Source organism: Schistocerca gregaria, chromosome 5 (assembly GCF_023897955.1).
Source record: "Schistocerca gregaria isolate iqSchGreg1 chromosome 5, iqSchGreg1.2, whole genome shotgun sequence".
NCBI classification, from domain to species: domain Eukaryota; kingdom Metazoa; phylum Arthropoda; class Insecta; order Orthoptera; family Acrididae; genus Schistocerca; species Schistocerca gregaria.
This window is the reverse complement of record NC_064924.1, coordinates 411,096,107-411,124,003: the sequence shown is the minus strand read 5'-3', so window position 1 is coordinate 411,124,003 and position 27,897 is coordinate 411,096,107. Positions and strand designations below refer to the sequence as shown.

The following is a 27,897-nucleotide window of genomic DNA, read 5'->3' as shown; positions in this document are numbered from 1 at the left end:
TCGAGAATGTCAAGAAAACGTTCATCAAACCATAATGTTTATTCTTTCATTCCCTCTTTCAGTAAATGTAGCATTATAGACAAGCCAATGTCCATGTGTTCTACGACGCAGAAAATCTAAAACGTTGGAGAAGGCTACTATCGCTAATCCACAGCAATTCAGTTTCGAATTGCTGGTGTTCAAGTTGATTGCGTGATACGGGGGTGGGGTAGGGGGTGTTGAGTGAGGGCGGGGGGGGGGGGGGGGGCGCGAAATCATCTTTTGTACACACTATCGTACCACATCTTCCAGATGTAAAAATCATGTGCCAGAGATGTTTAATTAATACATTGGCTCATTCAAGATGGCCTTTTTTGTCTTCAAGAAGTTCACTGTCATTCTAGTCAACGTACCGTCGTCAGATTTAATATAGAAATTATAACTCTACTTCGACGCCCCATCACGAGAAATAATTCGCTGAATTATTGTAGTAAATACGAGTCTTTTAGCCACTTGATTTTTTTGGACTGTGGGCTGTTTCAATGTAGCAAGTCCTGTGCCCAGTGGTATTCCAAGTCCATCTCTGACATTAATGCTATTTGTGGCTCTACTCTTCGCAAAGCGGCTACTCACAATAACCCCATTAGTCATGATAACCAAGATACAGTCACGGCACGAAGGCATAAGAAAGCGTTTCGGAAAGTCTGCGCTCTCATTTCCAATGTCTAAGATCAAACCATTTCGTATATTTGCTAAATCAGTTGCTTTATTCTCAAGAGCAGCGAGAGAGAAATGAATCCGGAGTGTTTTTCAGAAGGTACTATATAGCTGCTATACATCATTTGGTATGAGTGATCAATTTACACGCCACATCTAGTATGTGGTGGAAGTGGTAGTGAACACATACATTGCGGCGTTCATGTGTTAGGGAAGTCTGGTGATGTGTCGAAATTTTACATAGCATCTGGAGGGCCAAAAGCGTAGGTCATATCTAGCTGTGGACGTTAAAACCTTGTCATGAAATCGGAAACGACTGATTCATGTACACTCGAGAGTAGGGTTCCGCGGCGGTTGTCATCTTCAATAAAACTTTTCCGGTTATATGACTGTTCATCTTGTTTTACATTTACATGTTTCAGCCAGTGTTCCAAATGTCCTTCATCAAGATCGTTTTTTTTACTGGATGGAAAAGTTCCACTGCAGATTAGTCTATGTTTCGCATCGACTTATTACACCGACGGCAACGCATCAAGTCCTCGAGCTGCAGGGATTAGCCCAGACTTACTTCCATCTGCAGTCATTGTCCTAAAGTGCCTTGTGAGATCTGACGTGACTTCGTCTACAACACTCCAGTATTTTTACAAATGGCTCTGAGCACTATGGGACTTAACTTTTGAGGTCATCATTCCCCTAGAACTTAGAACTAAACCTAACTAACCTAAGGACATCACACACATCCATGCCCGAGGCAGGATTCGAACCTGAGACCGTAGCGGTCGCGCGGTTCCAGACTGAAGCGCCTAGAACCGCTCGGTATTTTACATTTTTGGTTAGTAGGTGTTAGCATGTGTATAACATATGAAAACATGCAGATCGAAGAGGTTGACAGTGTTAAATTTCTGGGATTGCCACTCGATAATACATAAAGTTGGGAAGGACACACCACAGAATTGCTTAAGCGCCTAAAGAAGTCTATTGAAAATGTGTCAGACATAGGAGATATAAATATAAAAAACTTGCATACTTGGCTTACGGGTAACTCATCAAAAGTTTTTAGCATGCAAAAGTGAATAACAAGAATCATTTGTGGTATAAATTCAAGAATGTCATGTAGAAAAATGTTAAAGGAACTTTGTATTCTAGCTACTGCTTCTCAGTATATTTATTCCTTAATGAAATTTGTTGCAAGTAATATATCTCTATTTCCAATCAATAGCTCAATACATAGTATCAATACTAGGAATAAGAACAATCTACATAAAGACCTAAAATCGACTTACCTTGGCCCAAAAAGAGGTCCAATATTCAAGAACACACATTTCCAATCAATTTCCAGCAACCATTAAAAACTTGGTTTCAGATAAAACTCGGTTTAAACAGTTTGAAAGAGTTTTTGATAGACAACTCCTTCTACTCTATTGATGAATATCTTAACAGAGACTGTTAGGCCAGCTTAATTAAAAATGTCTGGTAGATTTCAGTTTTGACAACACTTGGTCAGAACAGTCAAGATTAGGTATTTTGTGCATGATAAATCTATTAATAGCGAATAACAATGTTTCATTCTGACAGCGTATTAATTCTGTAAATATCAGTTGTTCCAGTTTACTGTATTGTATTCTCGTGACAAATGATCAGGATAGTGATTGTTATATTCAAATGTTTTATGTCTTATGTTATCCTTTTTGACATGTTCCACACCCACGAGACTCATCTCATTTTTTGGGTCTATGGAACGAAAAGTGAATCTAATCTTAGAAAGGGTGCTTGAGAGAATGGTTCTTTATACTCACCGGCCAAGTTGTCCACAGGAAGCGTCGCATTGCCACTGGCACTGATTACCGCCAGACCTCGACCGCGGTCTGGGATCAGCTCCTGTAAACAGACACAATTATATGAACGGTCAGATCAACGCTAATGACATCGCTGAACACTAAAGTTTATTGTTTACGACGACTGGACCGGAAAGAAGTACCCAATAAGTTCTACCAGCCACTTCTGGATAAAAAAAAACCACTATCGGTGATCTGGGACATATCAGAGCTGCACTTCTCGAATTTAGCTCACTTAGAGTAAAACTTTCTTCAACCAAAGCGTCGACTTCAGCACCACATAACTTTACTAGGCATGGTCCTATTGGACGTGTTGTGCCTTTCCTATCCTCCTATCCTTCATTCGACTTAACAGCTAGTTAAAATGGTACCTACGTTTTTACGTGAGCTCCGAATTACAGAGCAACTTGGAATTTTTCAAGTTAACAAGTCATTGTCAGAGGCGAAAGTTTCAAATAATGGAAGAAAAAAATCCTATGTACAACTGAGGCTTCAAACCTATCCCTTTGGATTTATGACATCCACTCATCCAGTAGATATTGCTCTTGATGGCTGTTCGAAAGCCATCATGAGATCTCCTAAACACAGGTTCTATCAGAACTGCAGTTAATTCTTTTTATGAGAATGTTCTATCAATGCAGCATGTTCGTCTTCAAGCATTTCTTCGAAATGTGCAAGGCTTACCACGTTAGAAAATTGCTGTCAAACAAGTAAGTGTTGCTCTTGTATGAAAGTTGGAACATCGTCGACACGAACGGCCAACTGCACACTGTGCAGAAGTGCGACACAGGTGCGTACATCTCACAAGGGAACCACCCCATCGGGGCCCCTTCAGATGTAGTGGCAAAAGGGGCCAGTGGAAAGCCTACTGAAAACTGAACATAAAACAAGCATGAAAACAGGAAGAAGGTGTACTGGACTGTAAAAAAAAGCAGACTAGAAACAGTGAACTATTCAAGAACATTAAGTGCAATATAGAGCAATCGGAAAGAGAAATGGCGACGTGGTTAAGCACTCTGGCCTTTCAAGACGATCGGTAGCGCAGTGTGTTCGGTCAGAGACCTGGATGGTCTCTGTAATAAAAAAAACTGAGTGAATGGACAACAACGAACTTCAATGGATATCATCTGACGTCCGCTGCGACCAAACACAACGAACAGCAACGAACGAAATGAGAAAAAAAGGTGGTTACGGTGTTGGGGTGCCACGCGGGCGAGCCGGGTTCAAACCTCCTCCTACCTAATCTTTTCTTTCCTTTCTTTGTTTTTGTGTTTCGCTGTTCACTTTATTTAAATTTGTGTCTGTGTTGTGGTGTAACGCCCGTTTTCAACAGCGATGTGTAAGGTAGAGACCTATAACGACATTTGATTTTGCACAGGAAGTAGCTTTCCAATGGGAACCGCAAACGTTTGACGGCAAGGCGAGAAGTCAACCGAATCCTCCACGGAAAAACAGGTTTGGTGAGTCGTACACGGCATTAGTGACAGTACATGTGTCATATGACAGCAATCTCTTATCGATGCACCTAACTTGTACGACTTGTGAGTGAGATATGCCCCCTTGCCCGATATAGGTGTCCGTATCAATGTCAAAATGATCATTCCCAAGGAAATGAAAACATAATAGCTTGCCGCACAGGCTGCAATAAATGAAAGGAACAGTTTCACAGTTTCTCTGTATTCTGTCAAAACGCATGTTTTTAACGTTTTTGAAGTTGCGTTCCGGTCTGGAAGTGTTGATTCTTGAATTCCTTTGTTGTAATATAGTTCACATCCGTTTATTTGTTGTTTCTGTGAGACGTCTATACGATATCTCCCCTGCCCTCGCTATTCATCACATTTATCTGCGACGGTAAAGTATTCTTACCACATGACAGAATAATCAATAAAGTATATATATATATATATATATATATATATATATATATATATATATATTGGCACGAGGGAGGTTTGTAACCGGCTCGCCCGCGGGTCAATCCAACACCATAACCACTACGCCATTTCTCTTCCCGACTGCTCTATGTTGCACTTCTTGTTCTTGGACCGTTCACTGTCTCTATTATGCTACTTTTCTTTTTCCACAGCGCAGTACACCTGCCTCCTGTTTTCATGCTTGATCTGTTTTTGTCGTCCTGTCCACTGGGCCCTCTCACCACGAAATCTGAGGAGCGTGCGATGGGGAGTTTCCCTTGTCAGAAGTAGGCAAAGCTGAACAGCGACATCTGTGACTCGAAACGTATATCAAATGAGCGGCTACGGTTCCGCATCCTAATTTACGCAGTACCAAGGAGACCGAAGCACACGCAGTCTGTCTTCCCTCTGGCGACTGTATCTTTATGTAAGACGCACTGAGAATGGCGAGTATTGCAGAAGAGTAAAGATCGGGAGAACTGTGTTCTCAGTCACTTAAATACGAGTGGTAACTGCAATTCTTCCTCACACAGTAGGTGAAAACTCGTAGTGTTTGCTGCGCTACCAAATAACAGGCGGCCAGTGCAAGTTAACGACTGAAAGACACACAGCTCTACTGAACAATGAAAAGCATGCAAGCCAAATTAGGTACGCTTAAGAAAATGGATGAGCGTCATCAACTGATTTTTAACGATAACTATAGTCATGATAACTATACCTCTTGAACTCACTTGGTATGAGTCATCAATTTGCACGTCACATCTAGGATGCAGTGGAAATGGTGTTCTACACTGATACCCTGCGAAGTTGATATGCTAGAGAATCGATGGAAGACTGATGATATGTCGAAATATTACATAGCTTCTGAAGGTCCAAACGTGTGGTCACCTCTGGCTGTGGCCAATAAGACTTTGCTATGAAGTCAGAAACGATTGATTCATCTATATTCGAGAGTAGGTTACGTTACATTCGTGTATATTATACTATACAACGTACTGTTTTCAATTTCCTAGAATGGCAATCACGGTAGATCTGTACTGCGATCAAGTTTCAATACTGCATTAAGAATAGCAAGATCCAGGAAACCGTTTTCAGAAAGATACTTTATAAAAGACTGTCTTTTGAAGCTGCAGAACTTCTGTGTCCCACGAACATTAGTAGGTTTCAAGGAATCGGCCTTTCGAAACAAAGAGTGACACGACGTATTAAGTGTTACGGCCGGTGATGTGCACAGACCGGTAATAAATAAGGCTAAGGACTTTGTTGCTTTCTCTGTTTTGCTGGATGAAACAACAGATCTTACGGATACAGCTTGGGTAGTGGTATGCATACGAGGTGTTGATAACGCTCTGGTATAACAGAAGACGTTTTGGACTTAGTGCCTTTGAAAGGGACTACAAGAGCAGTACACTTACTCCAAGTTGTCGAGCAAGTGATTGATGGTCTCGGTATGGATTGGAATCATTTAATCTCAGTGACCACGGATGGACACCGGCAATGCGAGGCCATCAGAGAGGACTCATAGCGCTGAAGAGACGTATGGAATTCATTGCGTTCTCCATCGAGAAGCGCTTTGTAGTGTGTACTGTAAACTATCTGAAAACACAAGATCAACGCATCATCAGTTTCGGCAGTTCTTCGGGGAATTAGGGTAGGAGTTCGGCGACATACCTTACTGAACCGAAGAATGCTGGCTCTGTCGAAGTAAAACGCTGAAAAGATTTGTTGTTGTTGTTGTTGTTGTTGTTGTTGTGTTTGAGGTTTACGGCCGCTAAACAGCGTGGTCATCAGCGCCCAAACGCATAGAAACAGGAACACATACGGTGAAAGGACAAAGACGGACACCGAACAAGGAGAACGGCTAAAAGACACAGGCCTGACGCAGTTCCAAATGCTCACATACAGAGGCAAAACAAGAGGAGAAGAAACACACTAAAAAAGGAAAGGAAACACAAGGAAAAGAGAACAGATACCGAAGAGAAACAAGGAGGTAATCGTGACTGGCGGACCTCTTACCTAAAACCTGGGTGAGCCAGTCACCCAGCAGCACATTAAAACCCTCTCCCTAAAATCCGAGGCAACAGATTGGACAGGACACAAAACCGTAAGACCTTAACCACAGTCGCTGCGTCGTCTTGCAAAATAGAGGGCAAATCCGGTGGCAAAGAAACCACCGCCCTCTGGTCAGAGAATAAAAGACAGTCAAGTAAAATGTGGCGGACAGTAATCTGGACGCCACAAGCACTGCAGATTGGGGCGTCCTCCCGCCGGAGTAAAAAACCATGCGTTAAGGGACTGTGCCCAATGCGGAGGCGAGTGAGGAGAACCTTATCCCGCCTGTATGACTGGTAGGACGTACGCCATGGTCGCGTAGTGGCCTTTACCAGACGCAGCTTATTGTCAGAAACTGCCAACCACTCCTCTTCCCATTGATGCATAACACGAAAACGCAAAAGGGAGGTTACAGCATGGAGGGGGACGGCACATTCAACAACGTGAGGGAGGGAACATGCATCTTTGGCAGTCACATCCGCCAGTTCGTTTCCCCTAATACCCACGTGCCCCGGCATCCAGCAGAAAGAAACCTCCTTCCCCTGCCGTTGCAGGTGGAGTAGGGCATCATGGATGTTCTGGACGACAGTATCCGCTGGGTACAAGTGTTGCATGGTCTGAAGGGCACTCAGGGAGTCAGAACAGATGAGGAACTTAAGACTGGGAACACATCTCATCTGCTCCAATGCCCGCAAGATTGCAAACAATTCAGCATCAAGGATGGTAAACGCCGCAGGAAGCCATAACTTGACGACTCGATCAGGGAAAACAACAGCACAACCAACAGAGTCCCCCTGTTTAGAGCCATCTGTGAATACAGGTACATGGTCCGGATGCTGGTTTAAAATATCGTAAAATAAGGAGGTAAAAACAAACGCCGGAGTGCAGTTCCTCCGGTTCTCCGACAAGTCTAGAAGGATGCTGGGCCTCTGGAGCAACCAGGGAGGCAGGCGAGTAAAACCTTGTCGTTGGGGGGCCACACGCTCCACACCAAGGGACTCAAGCAAATGCTTGGCACGAATCCCAAATGGTCTCGTTGCCCTGGAACGACTGGAAAAGAGACGTTCCATAGGCGGTCGGGCAACGGTAGGGTACGCAGGGGAGGTAGGACAGGCAAGGGAATGACACACCCGTCGCACCATGAGTTTCCGCCGGATGGCGAGCGGCGGTTCCCCTGCCTCAGCACACAGGCTGGGGATGGGACTGGTACGGAAGGCACCAGTGGCCAGCCTGATACCCTCATGGTGTACTGCGTCAAGGATCTTCAGATACGAAGGCCTTGCTGACCCATACACGGTGCAAGCATAGTCAAGACGGGATCGGACGAAAGCCCTATAAAACTGCAGCAGACGCGCCCGATCTGCTCCCCAGGACCGATGGCTCAGTCACTTCAAAATATTCAGTGCCTTCAGGGCCCGCACCTTGAGGTCTTTAAGGTGAGGCAACCACGACAACTTGGAATCAAAAGTGAGGCCCAGGAACCTCACAGTGTCTCTAAAAGGAAGAACGGTGTCCCTCAGACGCAATTCAGGGGAGGTAAAAAGACGCCGAGAACGATTAAAATGAACACGCACAGATTTGTCTGCAGAAAAGGTAAAACCCGTCTTTGCAGTCCATGCCTCTAAGCGCTTTATCGCAAGCTGCAACTGCCGACTAGCAGAGACAACACTGGAGGAAGAACAGAAAACAGCAAAATCGTCCACAAACAAGGAGCATTGGGCAGGACTCCGGATAGTGGACGTGATACTGTTAATAGCGACGGCAAAGAGGGTGACACTTAAAACGCTGCCCTGAGGAACACCATTCTCCTGCACGTACAAATCCGATAGCACATTACCAACCAGATACCGAAAGAGGCGGTGAGAAAAAAAGGACCGAATGAAGATGGGGAGACGGCCACGAAAGCCCCACTCATGGAGTTGATTGAGGATAAGGCGGCGCCAAGTAGTGTCATACGCCTTATTAATGTCAAAGAAGACCCCTAGACAATGCTGGTTACGTAGAAAGGTCTGCTGGATGGCGGCCTCAAGCAGGGTCAAGTTGTCTATAGTGGAACGACATCTCCGAAAGCCACACTGAGAGGGGCTGAGGAGCTGCCTGGTCTCGAGCAGCCAAACTAGGCGGCGGTTGACCATGCGTTCCAACGTCTTCCCAACACAGCTCGTGAAAGCAATACTCCGATAACTACTGGGATGCGTTCGGTCCTTCCCTGGTTTGAGGAGGGGAATCAAAATCGCCTCCCTCCACGAGTCAGGGTACGTGCCGGATAACCATATCATATTGAAACAGTTCAGGAGAACTTCCTTGGATGGCAGCAACAGGTGCCGCAGCATGCTGTACCTGATTTGATCATGACCAGGCGCAGTATCATGAGCCACAGACAGCGCAGAATCCAGTTCCCACATTGTGAAGGGGCAGTTATAGGGTTCAGAATTTAGAGACCGGAAGTCCAAGTGACCCCTTTCGATGGCAGTGCGGTAGCGGTATAAATCTGGATCACAGTTAATAGTGGCGGTAGAGTCCGCAAAATGCATGGCCAGTGTCTGGGCAATGTCTCTCGGCGCCGTGAGGAGACATCCCTGATGCAGCAATGCCGTGACAGGGAGCTGGCTGAGTTTCCTGGAAATCCTCCTGATGGCTTCCCATATTTTCGTAGAACTAGTGGAGCGAGAGATGGAGTTCAAGAACGATTGCCATGACCGTCGTTTGCTCTCTTTAATCACTCGCCGCGCTCTGGCCCTTGCCACCCGAAAGGCCGCAAGATTGTCAGCTGAGGGACGGCACTTGAAGCGGCGCAGTGCTGCACGGCGGGCGCGGATGGCTGAGTGGCACTCAGTGGTCCACCAAGGGACAGGACGCCTCTTGGGATGACCGGATGACCGTGGGATTGACAATTCAGCAGCATGTGAGATCACGGCTGCAACATGGTCTACCCATTCGTGGACGCTGGCACGGTGTTCCAAAACAGCCAGTTGGCTGAAAAGTGTCCAGTCAGCTCTGCAAAGGTGCCATCGGGGCGGCACTGGTAATGCCAAAGCCTCATCCAGGAGGCGAATCCAGAGAGGGAAGTGGTCACTAGAATGGAGGTCAGCTGCAGCCTCCCACAGAGCAGAATCCGCAAGTGCTGGAGAGCAAAAGGAAAGGTCAATAGCCGATGACGACCCGGAAGCAGTACAGAAATGAGTGGGAGCACCAGAGTTGAGGAGGCACAGTTCTTCAGACATCATGACGCTTTCCAGAATGCGACCCCTGGGGCAAGTAGTCGGAGAGACCCATAAGACATTATGAGCGTTGAAGTCCCCCAGAAGAAGAAATGGGCGGGGGAGTTGGCTAATAAGGTCCGTGAGAGCATCAGAGTCTATCGCATCCGGAGGTGGTAAATAAACTGAACAGACTGTGAGCCTCCGACCCACAAGAATGTCAACTGCAACTGCTTGCAAGTCGGTGACGAGAGGGAGTTCAGATGAGGGGTGCATGTCACGGACAAAAACAGCAACACCACCCTTTGCCCTTTGCCCCGTCAGATCATCTTTTCGATACACGGTATAGCCCCGTAAAGAAGGAGAATCAGTGGCCCGAAAATGTGTCTCTTGGAGACATAAGCACAAGGGGCACTCTCGTATAAGGAGTTGTAATTCGGCCACATGCGTCCTGAACCCATTCAGGTTCCACTGTAATATGGGAGCCAGTGATCAGGGTGGCTGAACTTTCACCCTGCCTCTGTGCTTTGGAGGAGAGACCGTACTGGCCGGAGATTTATTCCTGGGGTGAGAAGATCGCCCCCGGTCGATATCAATGTCCATAAGCTCCGATGACGACCCACGGGAGATGTCAGACAGTACGATGGCCACGTCATCGGACTGACGCTGACTAGTCTCCTCAGGTGGCAGTACCTTCATCTTCTGAGGCTTTGTCTTGGGGGGCTTGGAATGCAGAGCCTTGTCAACAGTTGGAGGTTGACTCGCCTGGGCAGAAGGCGCCATATGCGGAGAGGCAGGAAGTACCCCAATGTCAGCAACCACGGCCTTGTCCGATGTAGCGGGGAGAGCCGAAGGTTGCAAAACAACCGCACCAGCACAAGTGCACTGGCAAGCGCAGGTATTAGTGCTAACACTAGCAACCTCCGTTTGCGTAGCAACAGTGGCCAGTTGTACCGGTTTTTTGAGAGCGGAAGCGAAAGATGTTGAAAACACAGGAGGTTGCATGGCCTTAAAGAGCTTCTTGGCCTCACCATAGGGGATGCGCTTAGATGTTTTAATCTCCTGTACCTTCCGTTCTTCGAGATAGATGGGGCAGATCCGGCTCCAGACAGGGTGACTCCCAGAGCAATTCACGCACTTCACAGGCGATGAACAATCGGCTCCGTCATGGGCAGGCTGACCACATTTACCACAAGTGGCTATCCCATTGCACCCCAACGTAGTATGCCCAAAGCGCTGACATTTAAAACAGCGCATTGGGTTGGGGAAATATGGCCGTACGGGCAAACGTAAGAATCTCGCTTTAACATGCTCTGGGAGTCTCGGGCAACTGAACGTGAGAATAAACGAGTCAGATTTGACGAGGTCCCCATTGACTCGTTTCATAATGTGCTGCACGTCAACAATTGCTTCGTCAGCCCACTCAGATTTTAACACGTCTATGGGGATATCCACCAAGTCCCTACATGTCACAACACCCTTACTATAATTCAAAGTGGAGTGGAGCTCGGTCTCGACAGCGTACTCTCCTAGACAGGTTGCTTTCCGAAGGGCAGCGACTTGACGGGAACTAGAAGTTTCAACTAACAGAGTCCCATTGCGCAGTCGCTTTACAGATTTCAGTGTTCCTGCAATTCCCTCAAGACCCTTGTGGATGTAAAAGGGAGAAACCCTCTCAAAGCTACCCTCCTTCCTTTTAATAATCAAAAACACATTCTGATTATCAGCATGTGCTCCGTTACTACATTCTGTTAAATCTCTAGCAACACCATGCGCTGGAGGACTCGCAGCGCGTAGCCGCTTTTTCGATGGGGTGTGTTTTCCTACCAGCGGCCCACCCAAGCCACTGGTAGGGGGAAATGTAGAGGTCGAAGGGTCCATTGCGGTCCCACGAGCAGCTAGGGAACTAAAAGTCCGCTCAGACAGAGCCCCGCGTGCCTGAGTAAGCCTTATACAACTGGGGTGCGGCAGGTGCCCCAGAGGTTGCCCGCTTGCGACTGTTCCACCCCAACAGCCATGCATCTTCTAGGCGCGGAGCACACCGAAAGATTGAGGGGTTTTTATAGAGGTTGGCCTTCCTCGCAATCCAGGCGGTCAAGCCAAGATTACCATTCCCCGCAGCACACAACATTTCACCGCCGCGCCGTACGGTGGTCGCTGAAGCATGTTCGGGGGTTACGGTGACAGGACACTTGCGGCGCAGACCAGTCCCCAGTTCAGGACCCCGGGGTCGCCAAGCCCAAAAGATTTTTTGATTTACGTATAGCCGTAGTACATTTCTTACGTGAAAAGGGAAAGAGTGAACTGAAATTAGAAGACCCTTGCACTTTATAAGACCTTGCATTTCTCCCGCGCATTATGTCTCGTACGAACAGCCTGAACGTCAGTATACAAGATGAAAATAATTTAATATTCGAGACGTTGGAAAAAGTAAATGCTTTTGAAAAGAATCTTGCTCTCTGAGAGTGCCAGCTATTGTCTGGAAACACTGAACAATTCCCTACCATTCATTCGGTCCACGACAGTGGTACATTTCAAGAATACGTATCAATAATTGTAAAAATTAAAGAGCAATTTCGAGCGCGGTTTGTAGATGTTATGAACGTGTATTCTACCATTCGTTGCCTTGTACGACCGTTTTCAGCATCACTTGAAGATGCTCCGAATTATCTACAGATGCTCATCCACCTGCAGTGGAATACACGGTTGAAGAAAAAGTTCTTTGTACTGCGAACTACAAAACAATTCTTCGGAAACTTTCCACGACAAGAATTTCCACGATAGTATCACGGAGCTGTGATAGTTATGTCCATGTTCGAGTATACTTAAGTGAGTGAAAGATTTTTCTCCATAATGAAAATGAATAAATCAAGATTTCTATCGAATGTTAGTGATCAAAATCTTTGCAACTGCTTGCTTTTATCAGTATGCCTTGTTTCTGTGTCCGACATTGACTTGGTCGATTCTCATCGTCAATGACAGACATGTTTTGGATTTCTTTCTTTTTCTAGTTATAAATTGTTATTTACTAACTGTGCCTCATCATGCTCCATGTTATGTAGGCGAACATTATTATCTGAACAATTTAGTATTACGCCGGTTGTTCAAGGTATGCTTACACGCTTAAAAATATCCTTTAATTGCTGAGATATATGTTTGATACCCTTGCTATAGGTATTTAGGCACCAAATGTGCACGTAAAACCAATCCGGATTATTTACGCACTATTTTTTTATTTTTTGTTTTAGAACCGTGACGTTTGTTGATAGGGTGATGGAATAACACGATACGTTCCCCTGATTGCATTGCACACTGTGAAAAGAGCACATGAGTGTTCCAGATACAGTGTATCCCAGATACTGCGTAAAACGACGCGGCGGCATCTGTGCTTCGAGACATACACTAAAAGAGCACTGCTGCTACGATCGCAGGTTCGAATCATGCCTCGGGCATGGATGTGTGTGATGTCCTTAGGTTAGTTAGGTTTAAGTAGTTCTAAGTCTCTAGACTGATGACCTCAGATGTTAAGTCCCATAGTGCTTAGAGCCATTTGAACTAAATGAGCGATAACGGTTCCGTTTCCTTATTTACACGTTTGCAAGTTAGTGCACACTGTGACTAGGAAGTTGCACATGTGCAGCAGCTGCGCTGGCCGGCCTTGCCGTACGAGAACCGTGATTACCAACAGTAGTGAATCTCAATAAAACCTTGCAATATTTCGCAGAAATTTACCACACTTCTAAGCTGCAAGCTGTCGTTTAACTTACGGAAAATACAGAATCTGCCAATAATCACCCGTCTGCTCTGGCCCATTACACTAAAAATGACAGACATAAACCACTTACTGATATCCAATATGCATAAAATATGTGCCATAGCGAGAAATACACTTATGCTCGTAACACCACAACTCACATCCAAAATGTCACTTTTCAACCTATCTTAGACATCGCTCTACAGTACATATCAGTCTGTCAACATAACTTCCGATCATAGAATGAAGGCTTTCACTACCGGATGACATAGCTGCTGGTAAACCTTTCGGGATGTAATGTCATGGTCCAAAAAATATATTAAATCAAATTAAATATCGCCAATGTTCTCTTACATTTCCGTTCGCGGCGTGTTACGTTAAGGCCACATCATTACGTATTTAATGCACGACATGACGTCTTGAGAACTGAAAGTATATTTGACACAGCCTGTCTTCCTTTTTATTAGTTTTTCTTCTGGTAACATGTTTCAGCTGCGGCATCTTCAGACCGACTACAGAAGTATTAAATGGAACACAAAATACATATAAATAAAATAACGAATGTGTGGATATAGGTAAGCCGTAAAATGTTATTTTAATGGTGTCCTACGCAGCAACGAAGTAGTTGTATCATTACTGGACACCAATCAGCTGACATCGACTTTGAACGGTGACGTCGTCCGCCTTAGTAGCTGCAAGGCCACCGCGGCGGACTGCTAAGCAAAGGTGCCCGGGTTAGACTCCCGGCCTAGTCGGAGATTTCCTCCGCTCGGGGACTGGGTGTCGTTTTGGTCTTAAGCTCGCATCGTCATAATTTGCGTTATACTCTTGAGATGTCTGTATGGTCTAGGACCGAAAGCCACTAAATTCAAAAATCCGGACGTAATGTTGTGACTACTCTGGACACAGAGCACGTCGGCTGAATAGCGCACAGTACTGGTACTACTCCGTTTATCCTGTCATTCCATCGCAGTACCACTGTAAGGCTAACCCATCCTGTCGCGTTCTTCATTGTATTTTATTTGTAAATTTTATCATCCATTTTCTCCTCTACACCGTAACTTTTCTGAAGCTGGCATAGCCGAAACCTGCAAATAAAATAATTAGAAAGCGACTTGTGCTGTGTCAAAATTAGTCAGAGCATATGTCGTTGGTCAAAGCCGATATCCGGTATCAAAGGGTTCAGACGAATGCTTTCAACCTATTAAGCTCCCAGCAGACTTGCGCACAGAAATATGTGCACCAGGCTTTAAAGAATTCCTACCGGAGACGTCGCCGAATCTACGCTTCTACACATATTCACCCATGTGTAACTGAGTTCGAATCGCGGACACAAGGTACCACGAGCGTAAGATCGTTCGTGGAATAAAAATTCGTTGGTCGCATACCAAGAAAAAGGGGACTGCCCGCCACTAGTGTGCAAGTTTGACAACAATAGTGCAACAGCCGCAGGGAGATAACAATGCTGGTCTTCTGCGAGGCAAACACTGTCGCGCCTGAGCGGAAGGCCACGTACATAAACAATGTCCAATCGCTGGCAGGCGGTCGGTCCTCTCCACTCCGGATGGCCCGCAGCGGCACGGCCGAAAATACGGAGCGACACACACAAAGCAGCGTCGCAGCCGGCCATTAACATTTCAGCGCGTCAGTAATGGAAGCTAATGTTGTGCGCAGACTCCGCGGCCGATGCCGTATTCATCCGCAGGAGCGCCGCTTCCCGCCGTTATTATCTCGGCTGAAATATGCAACCTCGAAGCGCGGAGGGTAAGGCGGCCGCGAAATTTTGTCATCTGCCCGACCGCACACACGGTGCAAATTGCCACCGGCAAATGGAAATGTATGAACAATGCGAGCCGCACGTGCGGCTGGGAACGCCTCTTGGTCAGCAACGTAGCAGCCACCTGGACGCCGGCGTTGCTGCATCACCTCGCCTGTTAAGTGGACCGCAGAAAGTCTATGCTGCTTCATTATGGCTGGCAAGCACTTCTGTTTACATTTGAAAACAGACTCACTCTGCATCCAACCGGAATTAGGAACTGTGACACAGACGTCGGATGGTCCGGCCAACGACGGCCATTGATCAATCACATAAAATCTCTTAAAACCAGTATGCAGAGGTAGTCTATCCATACTGCATATGTAGCTCATACTATGGACCCAGAGCTGTCAGAGGCCCCATCACCATACTGCCTAGTTTTATGGAAAAAAATTAACCTTTAGCAGTTGCGAAACTTGGATGGGTGACCATCCGGACTGCCGAGAGCTGTTGGCAACCGGGGTGCACTCAGCCCTTGTGAAACAAACTGAGGAGCTACTTGATTGACAAGTAGCGACTCCGGTCTCGAAAACTGATATACGGCCGGGAGAGCGGTGTGCTGATTACATGCCCTTCCATATCCGCATCCACTGACGCCTACGGGCTGAGGATGATACGGCAGCCGGTCAGTACCGTTGAGCCTTCATGGCCTGTTCGGAAGGAGTTTTTCTACAACGTGGTGCTCTATAGTCTGTTTATTTACATGTGTAGTAATCATAACCAAATTGAATATTATAATTTTACAATTTAGTTTAACACTGCGAGGAATAAAATGAAATGAAAAGAATGGCAGCAGTGGAAATCGAACCCGAGCCGCCAAACTGCCAGTCAGTGCACTTAACTACTGGGATTTTGCGCCGCTAGGTGACATACTAGTCATAAATCCCTCATGATTCATGCGTAAATCTTAAGAGAGCGTTTTACCTTTTCTTGAAGACGAAGTTTTCTGGGTACTTGCGAGGGGCATTAGCCTGCTTCTACTCGTATACTTTTATTTTATCTATAGTTTCTGTCAATGAAATCAATGGCCTTTTGAATACAACAAAAGTTTTTTTAATTCATTAATCTGTGGCAAATGATTTACTTAAATATTAGTTCCAAACATGATCTGCCCTTCCTAAATCCACCTGGATTTTTTCCTAAATTACTCCCCGATGTTGTTAATCTTCGAAAATGTGATTCATTCTCTATTCTGTGTACGACGATACAGCGTAAGAAGACTGCTGCAAAATACATCAAGACCTGCAGAGAATCGATTTTTTGGTGGAGAGATCGGCCTCACTACTGCTTGATTATATGTCATATCGGCGACAAATAACTGGAATCACTAACAACCGTAAGGTATGTAGAAGTAACCACGTGAGAGAGCTTCTCAGGTATCCTCAACAAATTACAGTGGAAGACACTATAAGAGCAGTGATCTGTATCACGGAGAGGCTCAGTGACAAAAGACAGACAGCTTGCGTTCCAAGAAATGTCAGGCATGCAACATATTACGTCCTCCCACTAACATCTCGTGAAATTACCACGACGGGAAAAATCAGAGGATTAGGCCTATTAAGGTGGCTTACTCACGTTCTTTTATCACACGCACCATTCGTAAATGAATGGGGCTGGAAGGATAGTGGTAGCAGAAGTACTCTCTACCTCACACTGAACGGTGACCTTTAGAGTGCAAGCATCTATACTGTCGGCATCAATATTTCTGTTCCGATGGCACTGGGATATCGACAGACTTTTATGTGTTGGTATGAATACCAAATATTGTATCGACGTTGATGTTTGAATGTCCCTACCCTATGGTATCATATAGATCGAACGCGATGGCAAAAAAGGACTGTAAGAGTTTTCTGAATGTTGCCAAACGACAAGACGACTGGAACACTGACCACTGCATAGCATATATTTAATCTCCATAGGTAAGTTTAATGTTGTTGTTGTTGTTGTCGTTGTCGTGGTCTTCAGTCCTGAGACTGGTTTGATGCAGCTCTCCATGCTACTCTATCCTGTGCAAGCTTCATCTCCCAGTACCTACTGCAACCTACATCCTTCTGAATTTGCTTAGTGCATTCATCTCTTGGTCTCCCTCTACGATTTTTACCCTCCACACTGCCCTCCAATACTAAATTGGTGATCCCTTGATGCCTCAGAACATGTCCTACCAACCGATCCATTATTCTGGTCAAGTTGTGTCACAAACTTCTCTTCTCCCCAATCCTATTCAATACTTATTCATTAGTTATGTGATCTACCCATCTAATCTTCAGCATTCTTCTGTAGCACCACATTTCAAAAGCTTATATTCTCTTCTTGTCCAAACTACACTCCTGGAAATGGAAAAAAGAACACATTGACACCGGTGTGTCAGACCCACCATACTTGCTCCGGACACTGCGAGAGGGCTGTACAAGCAATGATCACACGCACGGCACAGCGGACACACCAGGAACCGCGGTGTTGGCCGTCGAATGGCGCTAGCTGCGCAGCATTTGTGCACCGCCACCGTCAGTGTCAGTGTCAGCCAGTTTGCCGTGGCATACGGAGCACCATCGCAGTCTTTAATACTGGTAGCATGCCGCGACAGCGTGGACGTGAACCGTATGTGCAGTTGACGGACTTTGAGCTAAGGCGTATAGTTGGCATGCGGGAGGCCGGGTGGACGTACCGCCGAATTGCTCAACACGTGGGGCGTGAGGTCTCCACAGTACATCGATGTTGTCGCCAGTGGTCGGCGGAAGGTGCACGTGCCCGTCGACCTGGGACCGGACCGCAGCGACGCACGGATGCACGCCAAGACCGTAGGATCCTACGCAGTGCCGTAGGGGACCGCACCGCCACTTCCCAGCAAATTAGGGACACTGTTGCTCCTGGGGTATCGGCGAGGACCATTCGCAACCGTCTCCACGAAGCTGGCCTACGGTTCTGCACACCATTAGGCCGTCTTCCGCTCACGCCCCAACATCGTGCAGCCCGCCTCCAGTGGTGTCGCGACAGGCGTGAATGGAGGGACGAATGGAGACGTGTCGTCTTCAGCGATGATAGTCGCTTCTGCCTTGGTGCCAATGATGGTCGTATGCGTGTTTGGCGCCGTGCAGGTGAGCGCCACAATCAGGACTGCATACGACCGAGGCACACAGGGCCAACACCCGGCATTATGGTGTGGGGATCGATCTCCTACACTGGCCGTACACCTCCGGTGATCGTCGAGGGGACACTGAATAGTGCACGGTACATCCAAACCGTCATCGAACCCATCGTTCTACCATTCCTAGACCGGCAAGGGAACTTGCTGTTCCAACAGGACAATGCACGTCCGCATGTATCCCGTGCCACCCAACGTGCTCTAGAAGGTGTAAGTCAACTACCCTGGCCAGCAAGATCTCCGGATCTGTCCCCCATTGAGCATGTTTGGGACTGGATGAAGCGTCGTCTCACGCGGTCTGCACGTCCAGCACGAACGCTGGTCCAACTGAGGCGCCAGGTGGAAATGGCATGGCAAGCCGTTCCACAGGACTACATCCAGCATCTCTACGATCGTCTCCATGGTATAATAGCAGCCTGCATTGCTGCGAAAGGTGGATATACACTGTACTAGTGCCGACATTGTGCATGCTCTGTTGCCTGTGTCTATGTGCCTGTGGTTCTGTCAGTGTGATCATGTGATGTATCTGACCCCAGGAATGTGTCAATAAAGTTTCCCCTTCCTGGGACAATGAATTCACGGTGTTCTTATTTCAATTTCCAGGAGTGTATTTATCGTCCATGTTGCACTTCCATACATGGCTACACTCCATACAAATACTTTCAGAAACGACTTCCTGATACTTAAATCTATACTCTATGTTAACAAATTTCTCTTCTTCAGAAACGCTTTCCTTGCCATTGCCAGTCTACATTTTATATCCTCTCTACTTCGACCATCATCAGTTATTTTGCTCCCCAAATAGCAAAACTCCTTTACTACTTTAAGTGTCTCATTTCCTAATCTAATTCCCCCAGCATCACCCGTCTTAATTCGACTACATTCCATTATCCCCGTTTTGCTTTTGTTGATGTTCATCTTATATCCTCCTTTCATGACACTGTCCATTCCGTTCAACTGCTCTTCCAAGTCCTTTTCTATCTCTGACAGAATTACAATGTCATCGGCGAACCTCAAAGTTTTTATTTCTTCTCCATCGATTTTAACACCTACTCCGAACTTTTCTTTTGTTTCCTTTACTGCTTGCTCAATATACAGATTGAATAACATCGGGGAGAGGCTACAACCCTGTATCACTCCCTTCCCAACCACTGCTTCCCTCTGATGTCCCCCGACTCTTATAACTGCCATCTGGTTTCTGTACAAATGGTAAATAGCCTTTCGCTCCCTGTATCTTACCCCTGACACCTTCAGAATTTGAAAGAGAGTATTCCAATCAACATTGTCAAAAGCTTTCTCTAAGTCTACAAATGCTAGAAACGTAGGTTTGCCTTTTCTTAATCTGGCTTCTAAAATAAGTCGTAGGGTCAATATTGCCTCACGTGTTCCCATATTTCCACGGAATCCAAACTGATCTACCCCAAGGTCAGCTTCTACCAGTTTTTCCATTCGTCTGTAAAGAATTCGCGTTAGTATTTTGCAGCTGTGACTTATTAAACAGATAGTTCGGTAATTTTCACATCTGTCAACACTTGCTTTCTTTGGAATTGGAATTATCATATTCTTCTTGAAGTCTGAGGGAATTTCGCCTGTCTCATACATCCTGCTCACCAGATGGTAGAGTTTTGTCAGGACTTGCTCTCCCAAGGCTGTCAGTAGTTCTAATAGAATATTGTCTACTCCGGGGGCCTTGTTTCGACTCAGGTCTTTCAGTGCTCTGTCAAACTCTTCACGCAGTATCCTATCTCCCATTTCACCTTCATCTACATCCTCTTCCATTTCCATAATATTGTCCTCAAGTACATCGCCCTTGTATAGACCCTCTATATACTCCTTCCACCTTTCTGCTTTCCCTTCTTTGCTTACAATTGGTTTTCCATCTGAGCTCTTGATATTCATATAAGTGGTTCTCTTTTCTCCAAAGGCCTCTTTAATTTTCCTGTAGGCAGTATCTATCTTACCCTTAGTGGGATAAGCCTTAACACCCTTACACTTGTCCTCTAGCCATCCCTGCTTCGCCTTTTTGCACTTCCTGTCGATCTGATTTTGTATTCCTTTTTACGTGCTTCATTTACTGTATTTTTATATTTTCTCCTTTCATCAATTAAATCTAGTATCTCTTCTTTTACCCAAGGATTTCTATTAACCCTCGTCTTTTTACCTACTTGATCCTCTGCTACCTTCACTGTTTCATCTCTCAAAGCTACCCATTCTTCTTCTACTGTACTTCTTTCCCCCATTCTTGTCAGTGGCAACGACCTTGCCGCAGTGAATACACCGGTTCCCGTAAGATCACCGAAGTTAAGCGTTGTCGGGCGTGGTCGGCACTTGGATGGGTGACCATCCAGGCCACCATGCTTTGTTGCCATTTTTCGGGGTGCACTCAGCCTCGTGATACCAATTGAGGAGCGGCTTCGGTCAAAAATACCATCTTACGACCGGGAGAGCGGTGTGCTGATCCTACGCCCTCCTATCTGTATCCTCCACCGAGGATTACAGGGCGATCGGATGGTCCCGGTTGGCCACTTGTGGCCTGAAGACGGATGCTTTTATTCTTGCCAATCGTTCCCTAATGCTCTCCCTGAAGCTCTCTACAACCTCTGGTTCTTTCAGTTTATCCAGGTCCCATCTCCTCAAAATCCCACCTTTTTGTTGTTTCTTTAGTTTTAATCTACAGTTCATAACCAATAGACTGTGGTCACAATCCACATCTGTCCCTGGAAATGCCTTACAATTTAAAACCTGATTCCTCAATCTCTGTCTTACGATTATATAATCTACCTGAGACCTTTCAGTATCTCCAGGCTTCTTCCATGTATACAGCCTTCTTCAGCTAAATTTAATAACGGGCGCGAATTCTCCACTTTTACATTATCCTGGCAAAAGTTCAGGAGTCGGCATACCAATGTCTGTCGATAAAGTATACTTTGCTGTTACATATCACCCCGTGCCGGTCATAAAACCCAAAACACGGACAGTCCCGGGCAGCTGGCGACCACTTTCGCGGCGAGGGCGGCAGATGTCCTTCCCAGTACGCTTCTCCCCGGTCGCGGCGCGTGCATCGCGTCCATCCGTCTTGTTCCCCTCGACCGCACCCAATGCGGCAGCTGATTGACTCGCATTCAAATCCGACGGGCACGGCTGCAGGCTCGATTCGATTACTCCAGGTCCCCCGAAACAGACGCCAGTCGGCCAGCCGTTCCAGTGGACGATCCCCGTCTTTTCCGGGTGGGCAAAATTCAATCCCGCAAAAGTGATGGATGCTGGAGACTGTTCCTCCAACTCTCGCCGACAGCACAGACCATATTTACAGGATTCCTCAGTTCCAATCGCAAAAACTGATCCCTTCCTACATCGTAACGAGAAAACACTGTCCAATGTGACCGACACGGGCGACGCAATCCCACAAAATCTGTCGCGTCAGCATACTCTGCTGTACCAGAAACTTACACAGCCGCTCTCTAAATTTATCAGTAGACAATGAAATTCATATAATAATTGGGTGATAGTGGTAAATGACTAATGTTCCAGACAATACAACACTGCTGCGTCATTACAACAATTTTCTTAATCTATCGATGACTGAAAGAAGAACCGTAACTCGCTTATTCTTTGCAAGCGATAAACATGGAAACTTTGCAGAAGAATTAACCACTCAACTGAATGACTCATGAAAGCAATTAGCTTAGGTATGTTCACATTATTACGAAATAGTGTAGAGATTTAAGACATTTACACTGCTTGTTACGTCTCAATTCAGACTCTAGGTGTTTTTCTCCTCTCAGTGTACTATATCAATTAACACTATAGCAAAAAGTCAAGGAAAGCTTCGTTGAAATTATCAATGGATCTACGCTGTATTAAAATGTGAACTCTGCGGATAAACACATGGCATTATTCCATGCATATGTTTCGTAAATATGACGTATTTTGTGAGTAAACAGAAGTTATTTTAAAAAGGAAGTTTTAGAAACCATTTTTTGTTGCCATGAAACATGGAACACTGGTTTATTTTATTACGTTTAATTCTTGATGCACACACAAATGAAAGGCACAATCTTGCGTATGTTCTACAATATTAATTTATTTTGTTGACCGGTTTTCGGGTCATTAGGCCATCATTAGACTTTAAGTAACTATCGTCGTCAAGAGGGTACAATATTCGTGAACAATTTTACAATCGCTGTTACAAATCGGCAGTGAGATAAAAACTTAGAATTACAGTTGCCTTTGATTTGCGTCACCCCTGCCTCGTCAGTGATGACTCTTATTTTGTGTTCCCGTCTCACTCGCGGTGTTTAACATCGTTTTACATCTTCTTTGACGACGATAGTCAAAGTCTGATGATCGCCTTGTACGTCGAAAATCGGCTAAGAATTTAAATTAACTTTGTAGAACATACGTAATATAGAGCTTTTCATTTACAATTATGAAGTTGTTCTAACAAGGAGCTGCCTCGAACGTGACACGATATTACATTTCTGGCCATAGTAATATCCATTAGAACTGAAACTCAATGTTGACTGTGAGAGAAAGGGACATAGTTCGAATCCACGTCCAGCACATGCTTTTAGCTAGAAAAACAACGTGGCATATTTTCTGCACAGAGTAACAGATTTGTTTCTCAATATTTCGCATAGTGCTAAATTGTGTAGAAGGTAATGTTGTATATTACACTACATAAAAATGACAAATACAAAAAATAGAGAAAACACCAAATTTGACCTACGTGTAATGACGAGAGGCGTGTCACGTATAACTAAGATTTTTGTTCCCCAGACAGATCCGATCTAAGATCACAGTTCACTGGTATTCAGAGCCAGAAAAAGTGTTGTCTTCATGGAATGTAAGATCACGAGTGTGCCTGGGAAATGGAGGGGGGGGGGGGGGGCTCTTATTTTGGCAGCAACCCACAAATAACCCTACACCATCAACGATACAATCATACCAAGCTAGGTTTCAAGGGTCATTAAGAAACCTCGGCGACCGTAATCTAAAACAGCTCATGACTAGTATCAAGAAATATCCGTCCAACAGACGAACATGTTAGTAACTGAAAGAAGTAATGAATGCAGAGTGGCAAAAAATACTATCGCCAGCAGCTCCTGTAGTTTGTATGGCGGCATAAATTTGGAAAGGTTCCACGGAATTGACAGTGGCTTAGAAACCAGGATCATGTAGCACCACACGAACCCAGTGCCTATTAAATCAAGGCAACGACTGTCTCAACAAATTTGGGCTCTAGTTTGATGGCCCACTCGTGGCACTAACGGCCGCAGGCAGACAAAGGCAATTACGTGTACTCACAGTAACTGGACAAGTAAAGACTGAAAAATCCTTGGCCGCTGCTAGTGTCTCGCACAACTGTCGTTTCACTTCACCCGACCTGTTGGGATTGATAAACACGGTTATCATATTTCCCGACCTCTTCATAGTTGGATTACCACCGGCGCCGCTGACCACTGACCAGAGAATCATATGTGGGGGCACACAACGGAGTGATCACTCACGGCTAAAGGCTTCCCACAGAAATTTATCCAGGAAGGGGCAAATTTCTAAAACTGCCACTTTTCATGCAAATGATTTTGTGAGTGAAAACATGTGCTTCAAGAATTACTTTTGACAGGAAGCACACAAAACTAATTTATCTCAAACGATTAATAACTGTCTGTTTAGCACTTTTAAGATGGATTACTTTGATACATAAATGATATCTATATTTCAATAGTGTATCTTCTCATATTAAAAAGTCTGAAGTGATATCATCTTATGATCGTCCAGGGTAAGTAATGACTTTATAAATTTATATAGGTGGAAAAAATTCCCAAAAAATATCACTTTTCAATGCTGTTAGTTTGACGCTTGTAAAATCCGAAATATAAGAATTCAGACTGGTTCAGAAGATCCTGTTGAATATCAACGACAGTTGAAGTGATATAAAGAATCCGGGAATAAAATTTAAAAAACAACTTATTCAACTTCGCTGAAATCTCAAGCAATTTGTTTGCTTACGTAACTTGACATCTGCAATACTTCCATGCTTTCAGTTTGTAATGTTGACTGGTATAAGTAACGTTGTGTACCTAAAGTTGGAAGTTACATTTTTTAATTGATTGGAACAAGCGCAATCCAAAGACAGGATTCGATTTAATGAATGCGGGAAATCTCACAAAACCACCCTCAAATTGGCTGGTAGAACCGATTTTTAACAGTTTAGGACTTAATCAAGGCAGTCTTCGTATTTTCAGTTTGTCACTTTATTGTGGAATTTAGGGCAACTGCTCTGCAAAATTCTTTGCTCTGTAAATGCTTTTGGTTCTACGTTGTACCGCAAAGAGTTTTATTATGGCTCTAATCCTCGAGAGGACGTCCAGGAATTGGCCTAATTTCCCGTGCACGGTGAAATAACCAAAACATCAAATATAAAGGATAGTCAGAAACAGTCCGAAAAGTTTGTAAGAGTGCTGCAGTGCAGGCTGTGCTGAGAAATAATCGTTAAAAAAAATTGATACGCTGCGCCGCCTCCGAGCTAATCAGCATCGAAGTTAACCATTCAGGCAGTTACGCGCTCAAATTCAAGCGGCTCTCCAGAGACGGTGTCGACAGACATGTTCTTCGTTAGGTTTTCTAAAACCGAATAAGAGAGCGAGGCAAAAATTGGACACGAGGACACTAAGAATAGAACCCGGACCTAAGGCTGGGCAGTCTCGTGCGCTATCATTTACACTATGAAAACAACTGACACTAGCCTGGCAAGCCGCTTGAATTCGCGCACTCAATGACCTGATCGGCCAGTTTCAATGCTAATTAATTCGGAAATGGCGCAACGTATCGAATTATTTTTCTTAATAATTATTTCTCAACACAACCTACCCTACAACACCCTTACAAGCTTTTCAGGCGGTTTCTGACTACACTGTTCAGTGATTACTTAAGTCACAGTATTTCCCATCTGGCTCAGCAGTGTAAAACCTGCAGTTAAACACAGTCGCTGATGCTCATTGCTAGAAATGTGTAAGAATTCCGAAATGACTGAAAAGCCCATATGCAGATTCCAGGAGGTGGCAACTGGCCCCTCTTCTTCCCCCCTCTTGCGGACGCATATGCTCGCACGATAACTTCTATGGTTCGTATCCACAGTCCTGTGACAGGCAGGCAATTCCAACTTATTAGGCTCTCTGCTTCTGATTTTCGAGTGATACTTTACATCATGTCATTACTCTTTTTTGCAGCTGTACAAATACAGCACGAAGTCTATGAACAGATAATGAGATAAGCATCGAAGGATAGCATCTACTGCTCTCCTAAATCCAACTTTTAAAAATGTGCTTGATGCAAGATTGTCTACTGAGAACAGACAAGGCATTCAAGGAAGGTCATTAGAACCCGGAGAACACGCTCCTCACGGGGAAGGAACTCGACCATGCCTCTTCAGGAACCAATCCGGCACTCGTCTTAAGCTATTTTCGGAAGTCATAGAGGACCTAAATCTGGATGATCAGACTCAGATCTTAACTGCCTTTCTCCCATATACGCGTCCAGTATCTTACCACTATGTTATTTCGTTGATATTCTCTCATTTAAGATCCTAAGGTTTATCTTAATGATTTACATTTATTTACTTTATTTAATCGTATAGTGATTTTAAACAATATACAGTTGATATAAGGCAAATGATTTTATACAGTATAAATATAAGACAAGATTAAACCTTAAAGTCCGTGTTTTTCAACCAGTTAATTAAGCTGGGTGTGATAGTGAACAAGTCATCAGGAATTCCAGGGTATGAATGAAGTGGACAGTGTTGGACTAAATGTTCAATTGTCTGCTCTTCTTGATTACATTCACACATTGGTCAACTGATCCAGCCCCATTTGTACCTGAAGTAGCTACAACAACCATGTCCAGTCCGTAACCTTTGAGGCGGCACCAAAGTTTCGTCGGTAGGTCAAAACCTTTTGGCTTCTTTGTATGATCAAGGTGATGGGCTCTTGTTCCCAATGTTTTTGTTGACCATTCATGCTTCCAGCTTTCATTTAGATCAAAACCATCCGCGACGAGTTGCCCTGTAGTAATACTTGATGGTCTTCTTGATCGCAATCGTTGCTGTGACGGATGGCAGAATTCCTGGTGCAGTGGTAGAGAGGGTGATGCAGAAATTTTCTTGGCCTCCCTCAGTAGAGCTTGTTTCCGCCTTAAGTGAGGTGGAGGGATGTGACACAGTACAGGTAACCAGTGGCGTGGGGTTGATTTGATGGAACCAGTAATGCAGCGCATTGTGTCGTTAAGTTTTGTGTCAATATTCTTCACATGTACACTTTCCAACCAGACAGGTGTACGGTATTCGGCAGTAGAGTACACAAGACTGATGCCAATTAAACGCAGACAGTCAGCAGAGGTTCCCCCGGTGGTACCACTGAGCTTATGTAGTATGTTGTTCCTTGCGGCAACTTTATGAGAAAGCTTGGTGATGTGCTCTTTGTAGCTCAGGGCTCTCTCTTTGTAGCTCAGGGTTCTATCTAGAGCGATTCCGAGATATTTTGGGAAAGGATTGTACCTCAACGTTTGTCCACTGAGCAGAACTCTTGGTTTGTAGTTCGCAGCACGATTCGCTAGATGGAAACAAGAGGCTTCAGTTTTTGATGTGCTTGGGATCGATCTCCAGGCCTTAAAGAAAGTTGACATCTTCTCCAGATCCTCCGTAAGAATTCGTTCACCATCTTCGAAATTACTGCTCTGTGCTACCAGTGCAATGTCATCAGCATAGATGAATTTAGTTGCTATTGTAGTTGGTAAATCATTAATGTATAAATTGAATAGTGATGGGGCTAAAACAGATAATTTACATTACCGAACAGGGCAAAGAACGTAGTAAAATAGATACAAAATTTCCAGTATACAGGCCTCTCACTGCTACCTCCTGTCACACAGTGTAGCAAGCAGACGCCTGCCAGTAATCAGTAGAATGTGACCGTAACCTCTGAGTGATGGAGACTGCAACCTCCCGTGCCCACGACCTGAAAGGGAATCGCAATCACGACTAAGGACAATGCCTTCCCCGTCACGCACAGTTCCCGGGTATTATTTGACCTCCGGTGCGCATTTTTCATTCCGACGAATGGCTCCCTCAATGGACGCGAGTTCATTCGGATCGTAAGGAGAGAAAAGAAGTAGGAGCTGCCCGACGACGCAAGCGAGTCGTGGCAGCGCTGCAGAAATAACTACAACCATCGATTTTCAAGTGGATAATAATGCGAAAGTACGGCAAGTGAGCGAGAAAAGCGCATGCACAGCAGAAACAAAAGGCAAGCGCGCGCGTCGTAGGAGAAGGCGGAGGCTAGGGCGACCTAATGGCTGCGCTCCACTGGTGCAGTACGTAAGTACGCAGTGCCTCCGTCCTGTCCCCTTCTATTCCATCATTCCCTCCTCTACCCCTCTCATTCCCCAGCAAGCTTGTTAACAAGTGCGTACTGGCGCCACCGTTACTCA

The 27,897-nt window shown here is 45.2% G+C and overlaps 1 protein-coding gene and 1 pseudogene across 10 annotated transcripts in view; one reads left to right on the top strand and one right to left on the bottom strand.

Annotated features, from left to right (window-relative positions):
• Positions 1-27,897, bottom strand: part of LOC126272212 (S phase cyclin A-associated protein in the endoplasmic reticulum) — a 554,765-nt gene that overhangs the window by 320,999 nt on the left and 205,869 nt on the right. For all 10 annotated transcript variants that reach the window (XM_049974904.1, XM_049974906.1, XM_049974905.1 and 7 more), the window contains one exon: positions 2,493-2,574. In XM_049974904.1, coding sequence (XP_049830861.1) covers positions 2,493-2,574 — 82 coding nt within the window. The remainder of the gene's footprint in view (positions 1-2,492; positions 2,575-27,897) is intronic.
• Positions 20,659-20,776, top strand: LOC126274486 (5S ribosomal RNA; annotated as a pseudogene).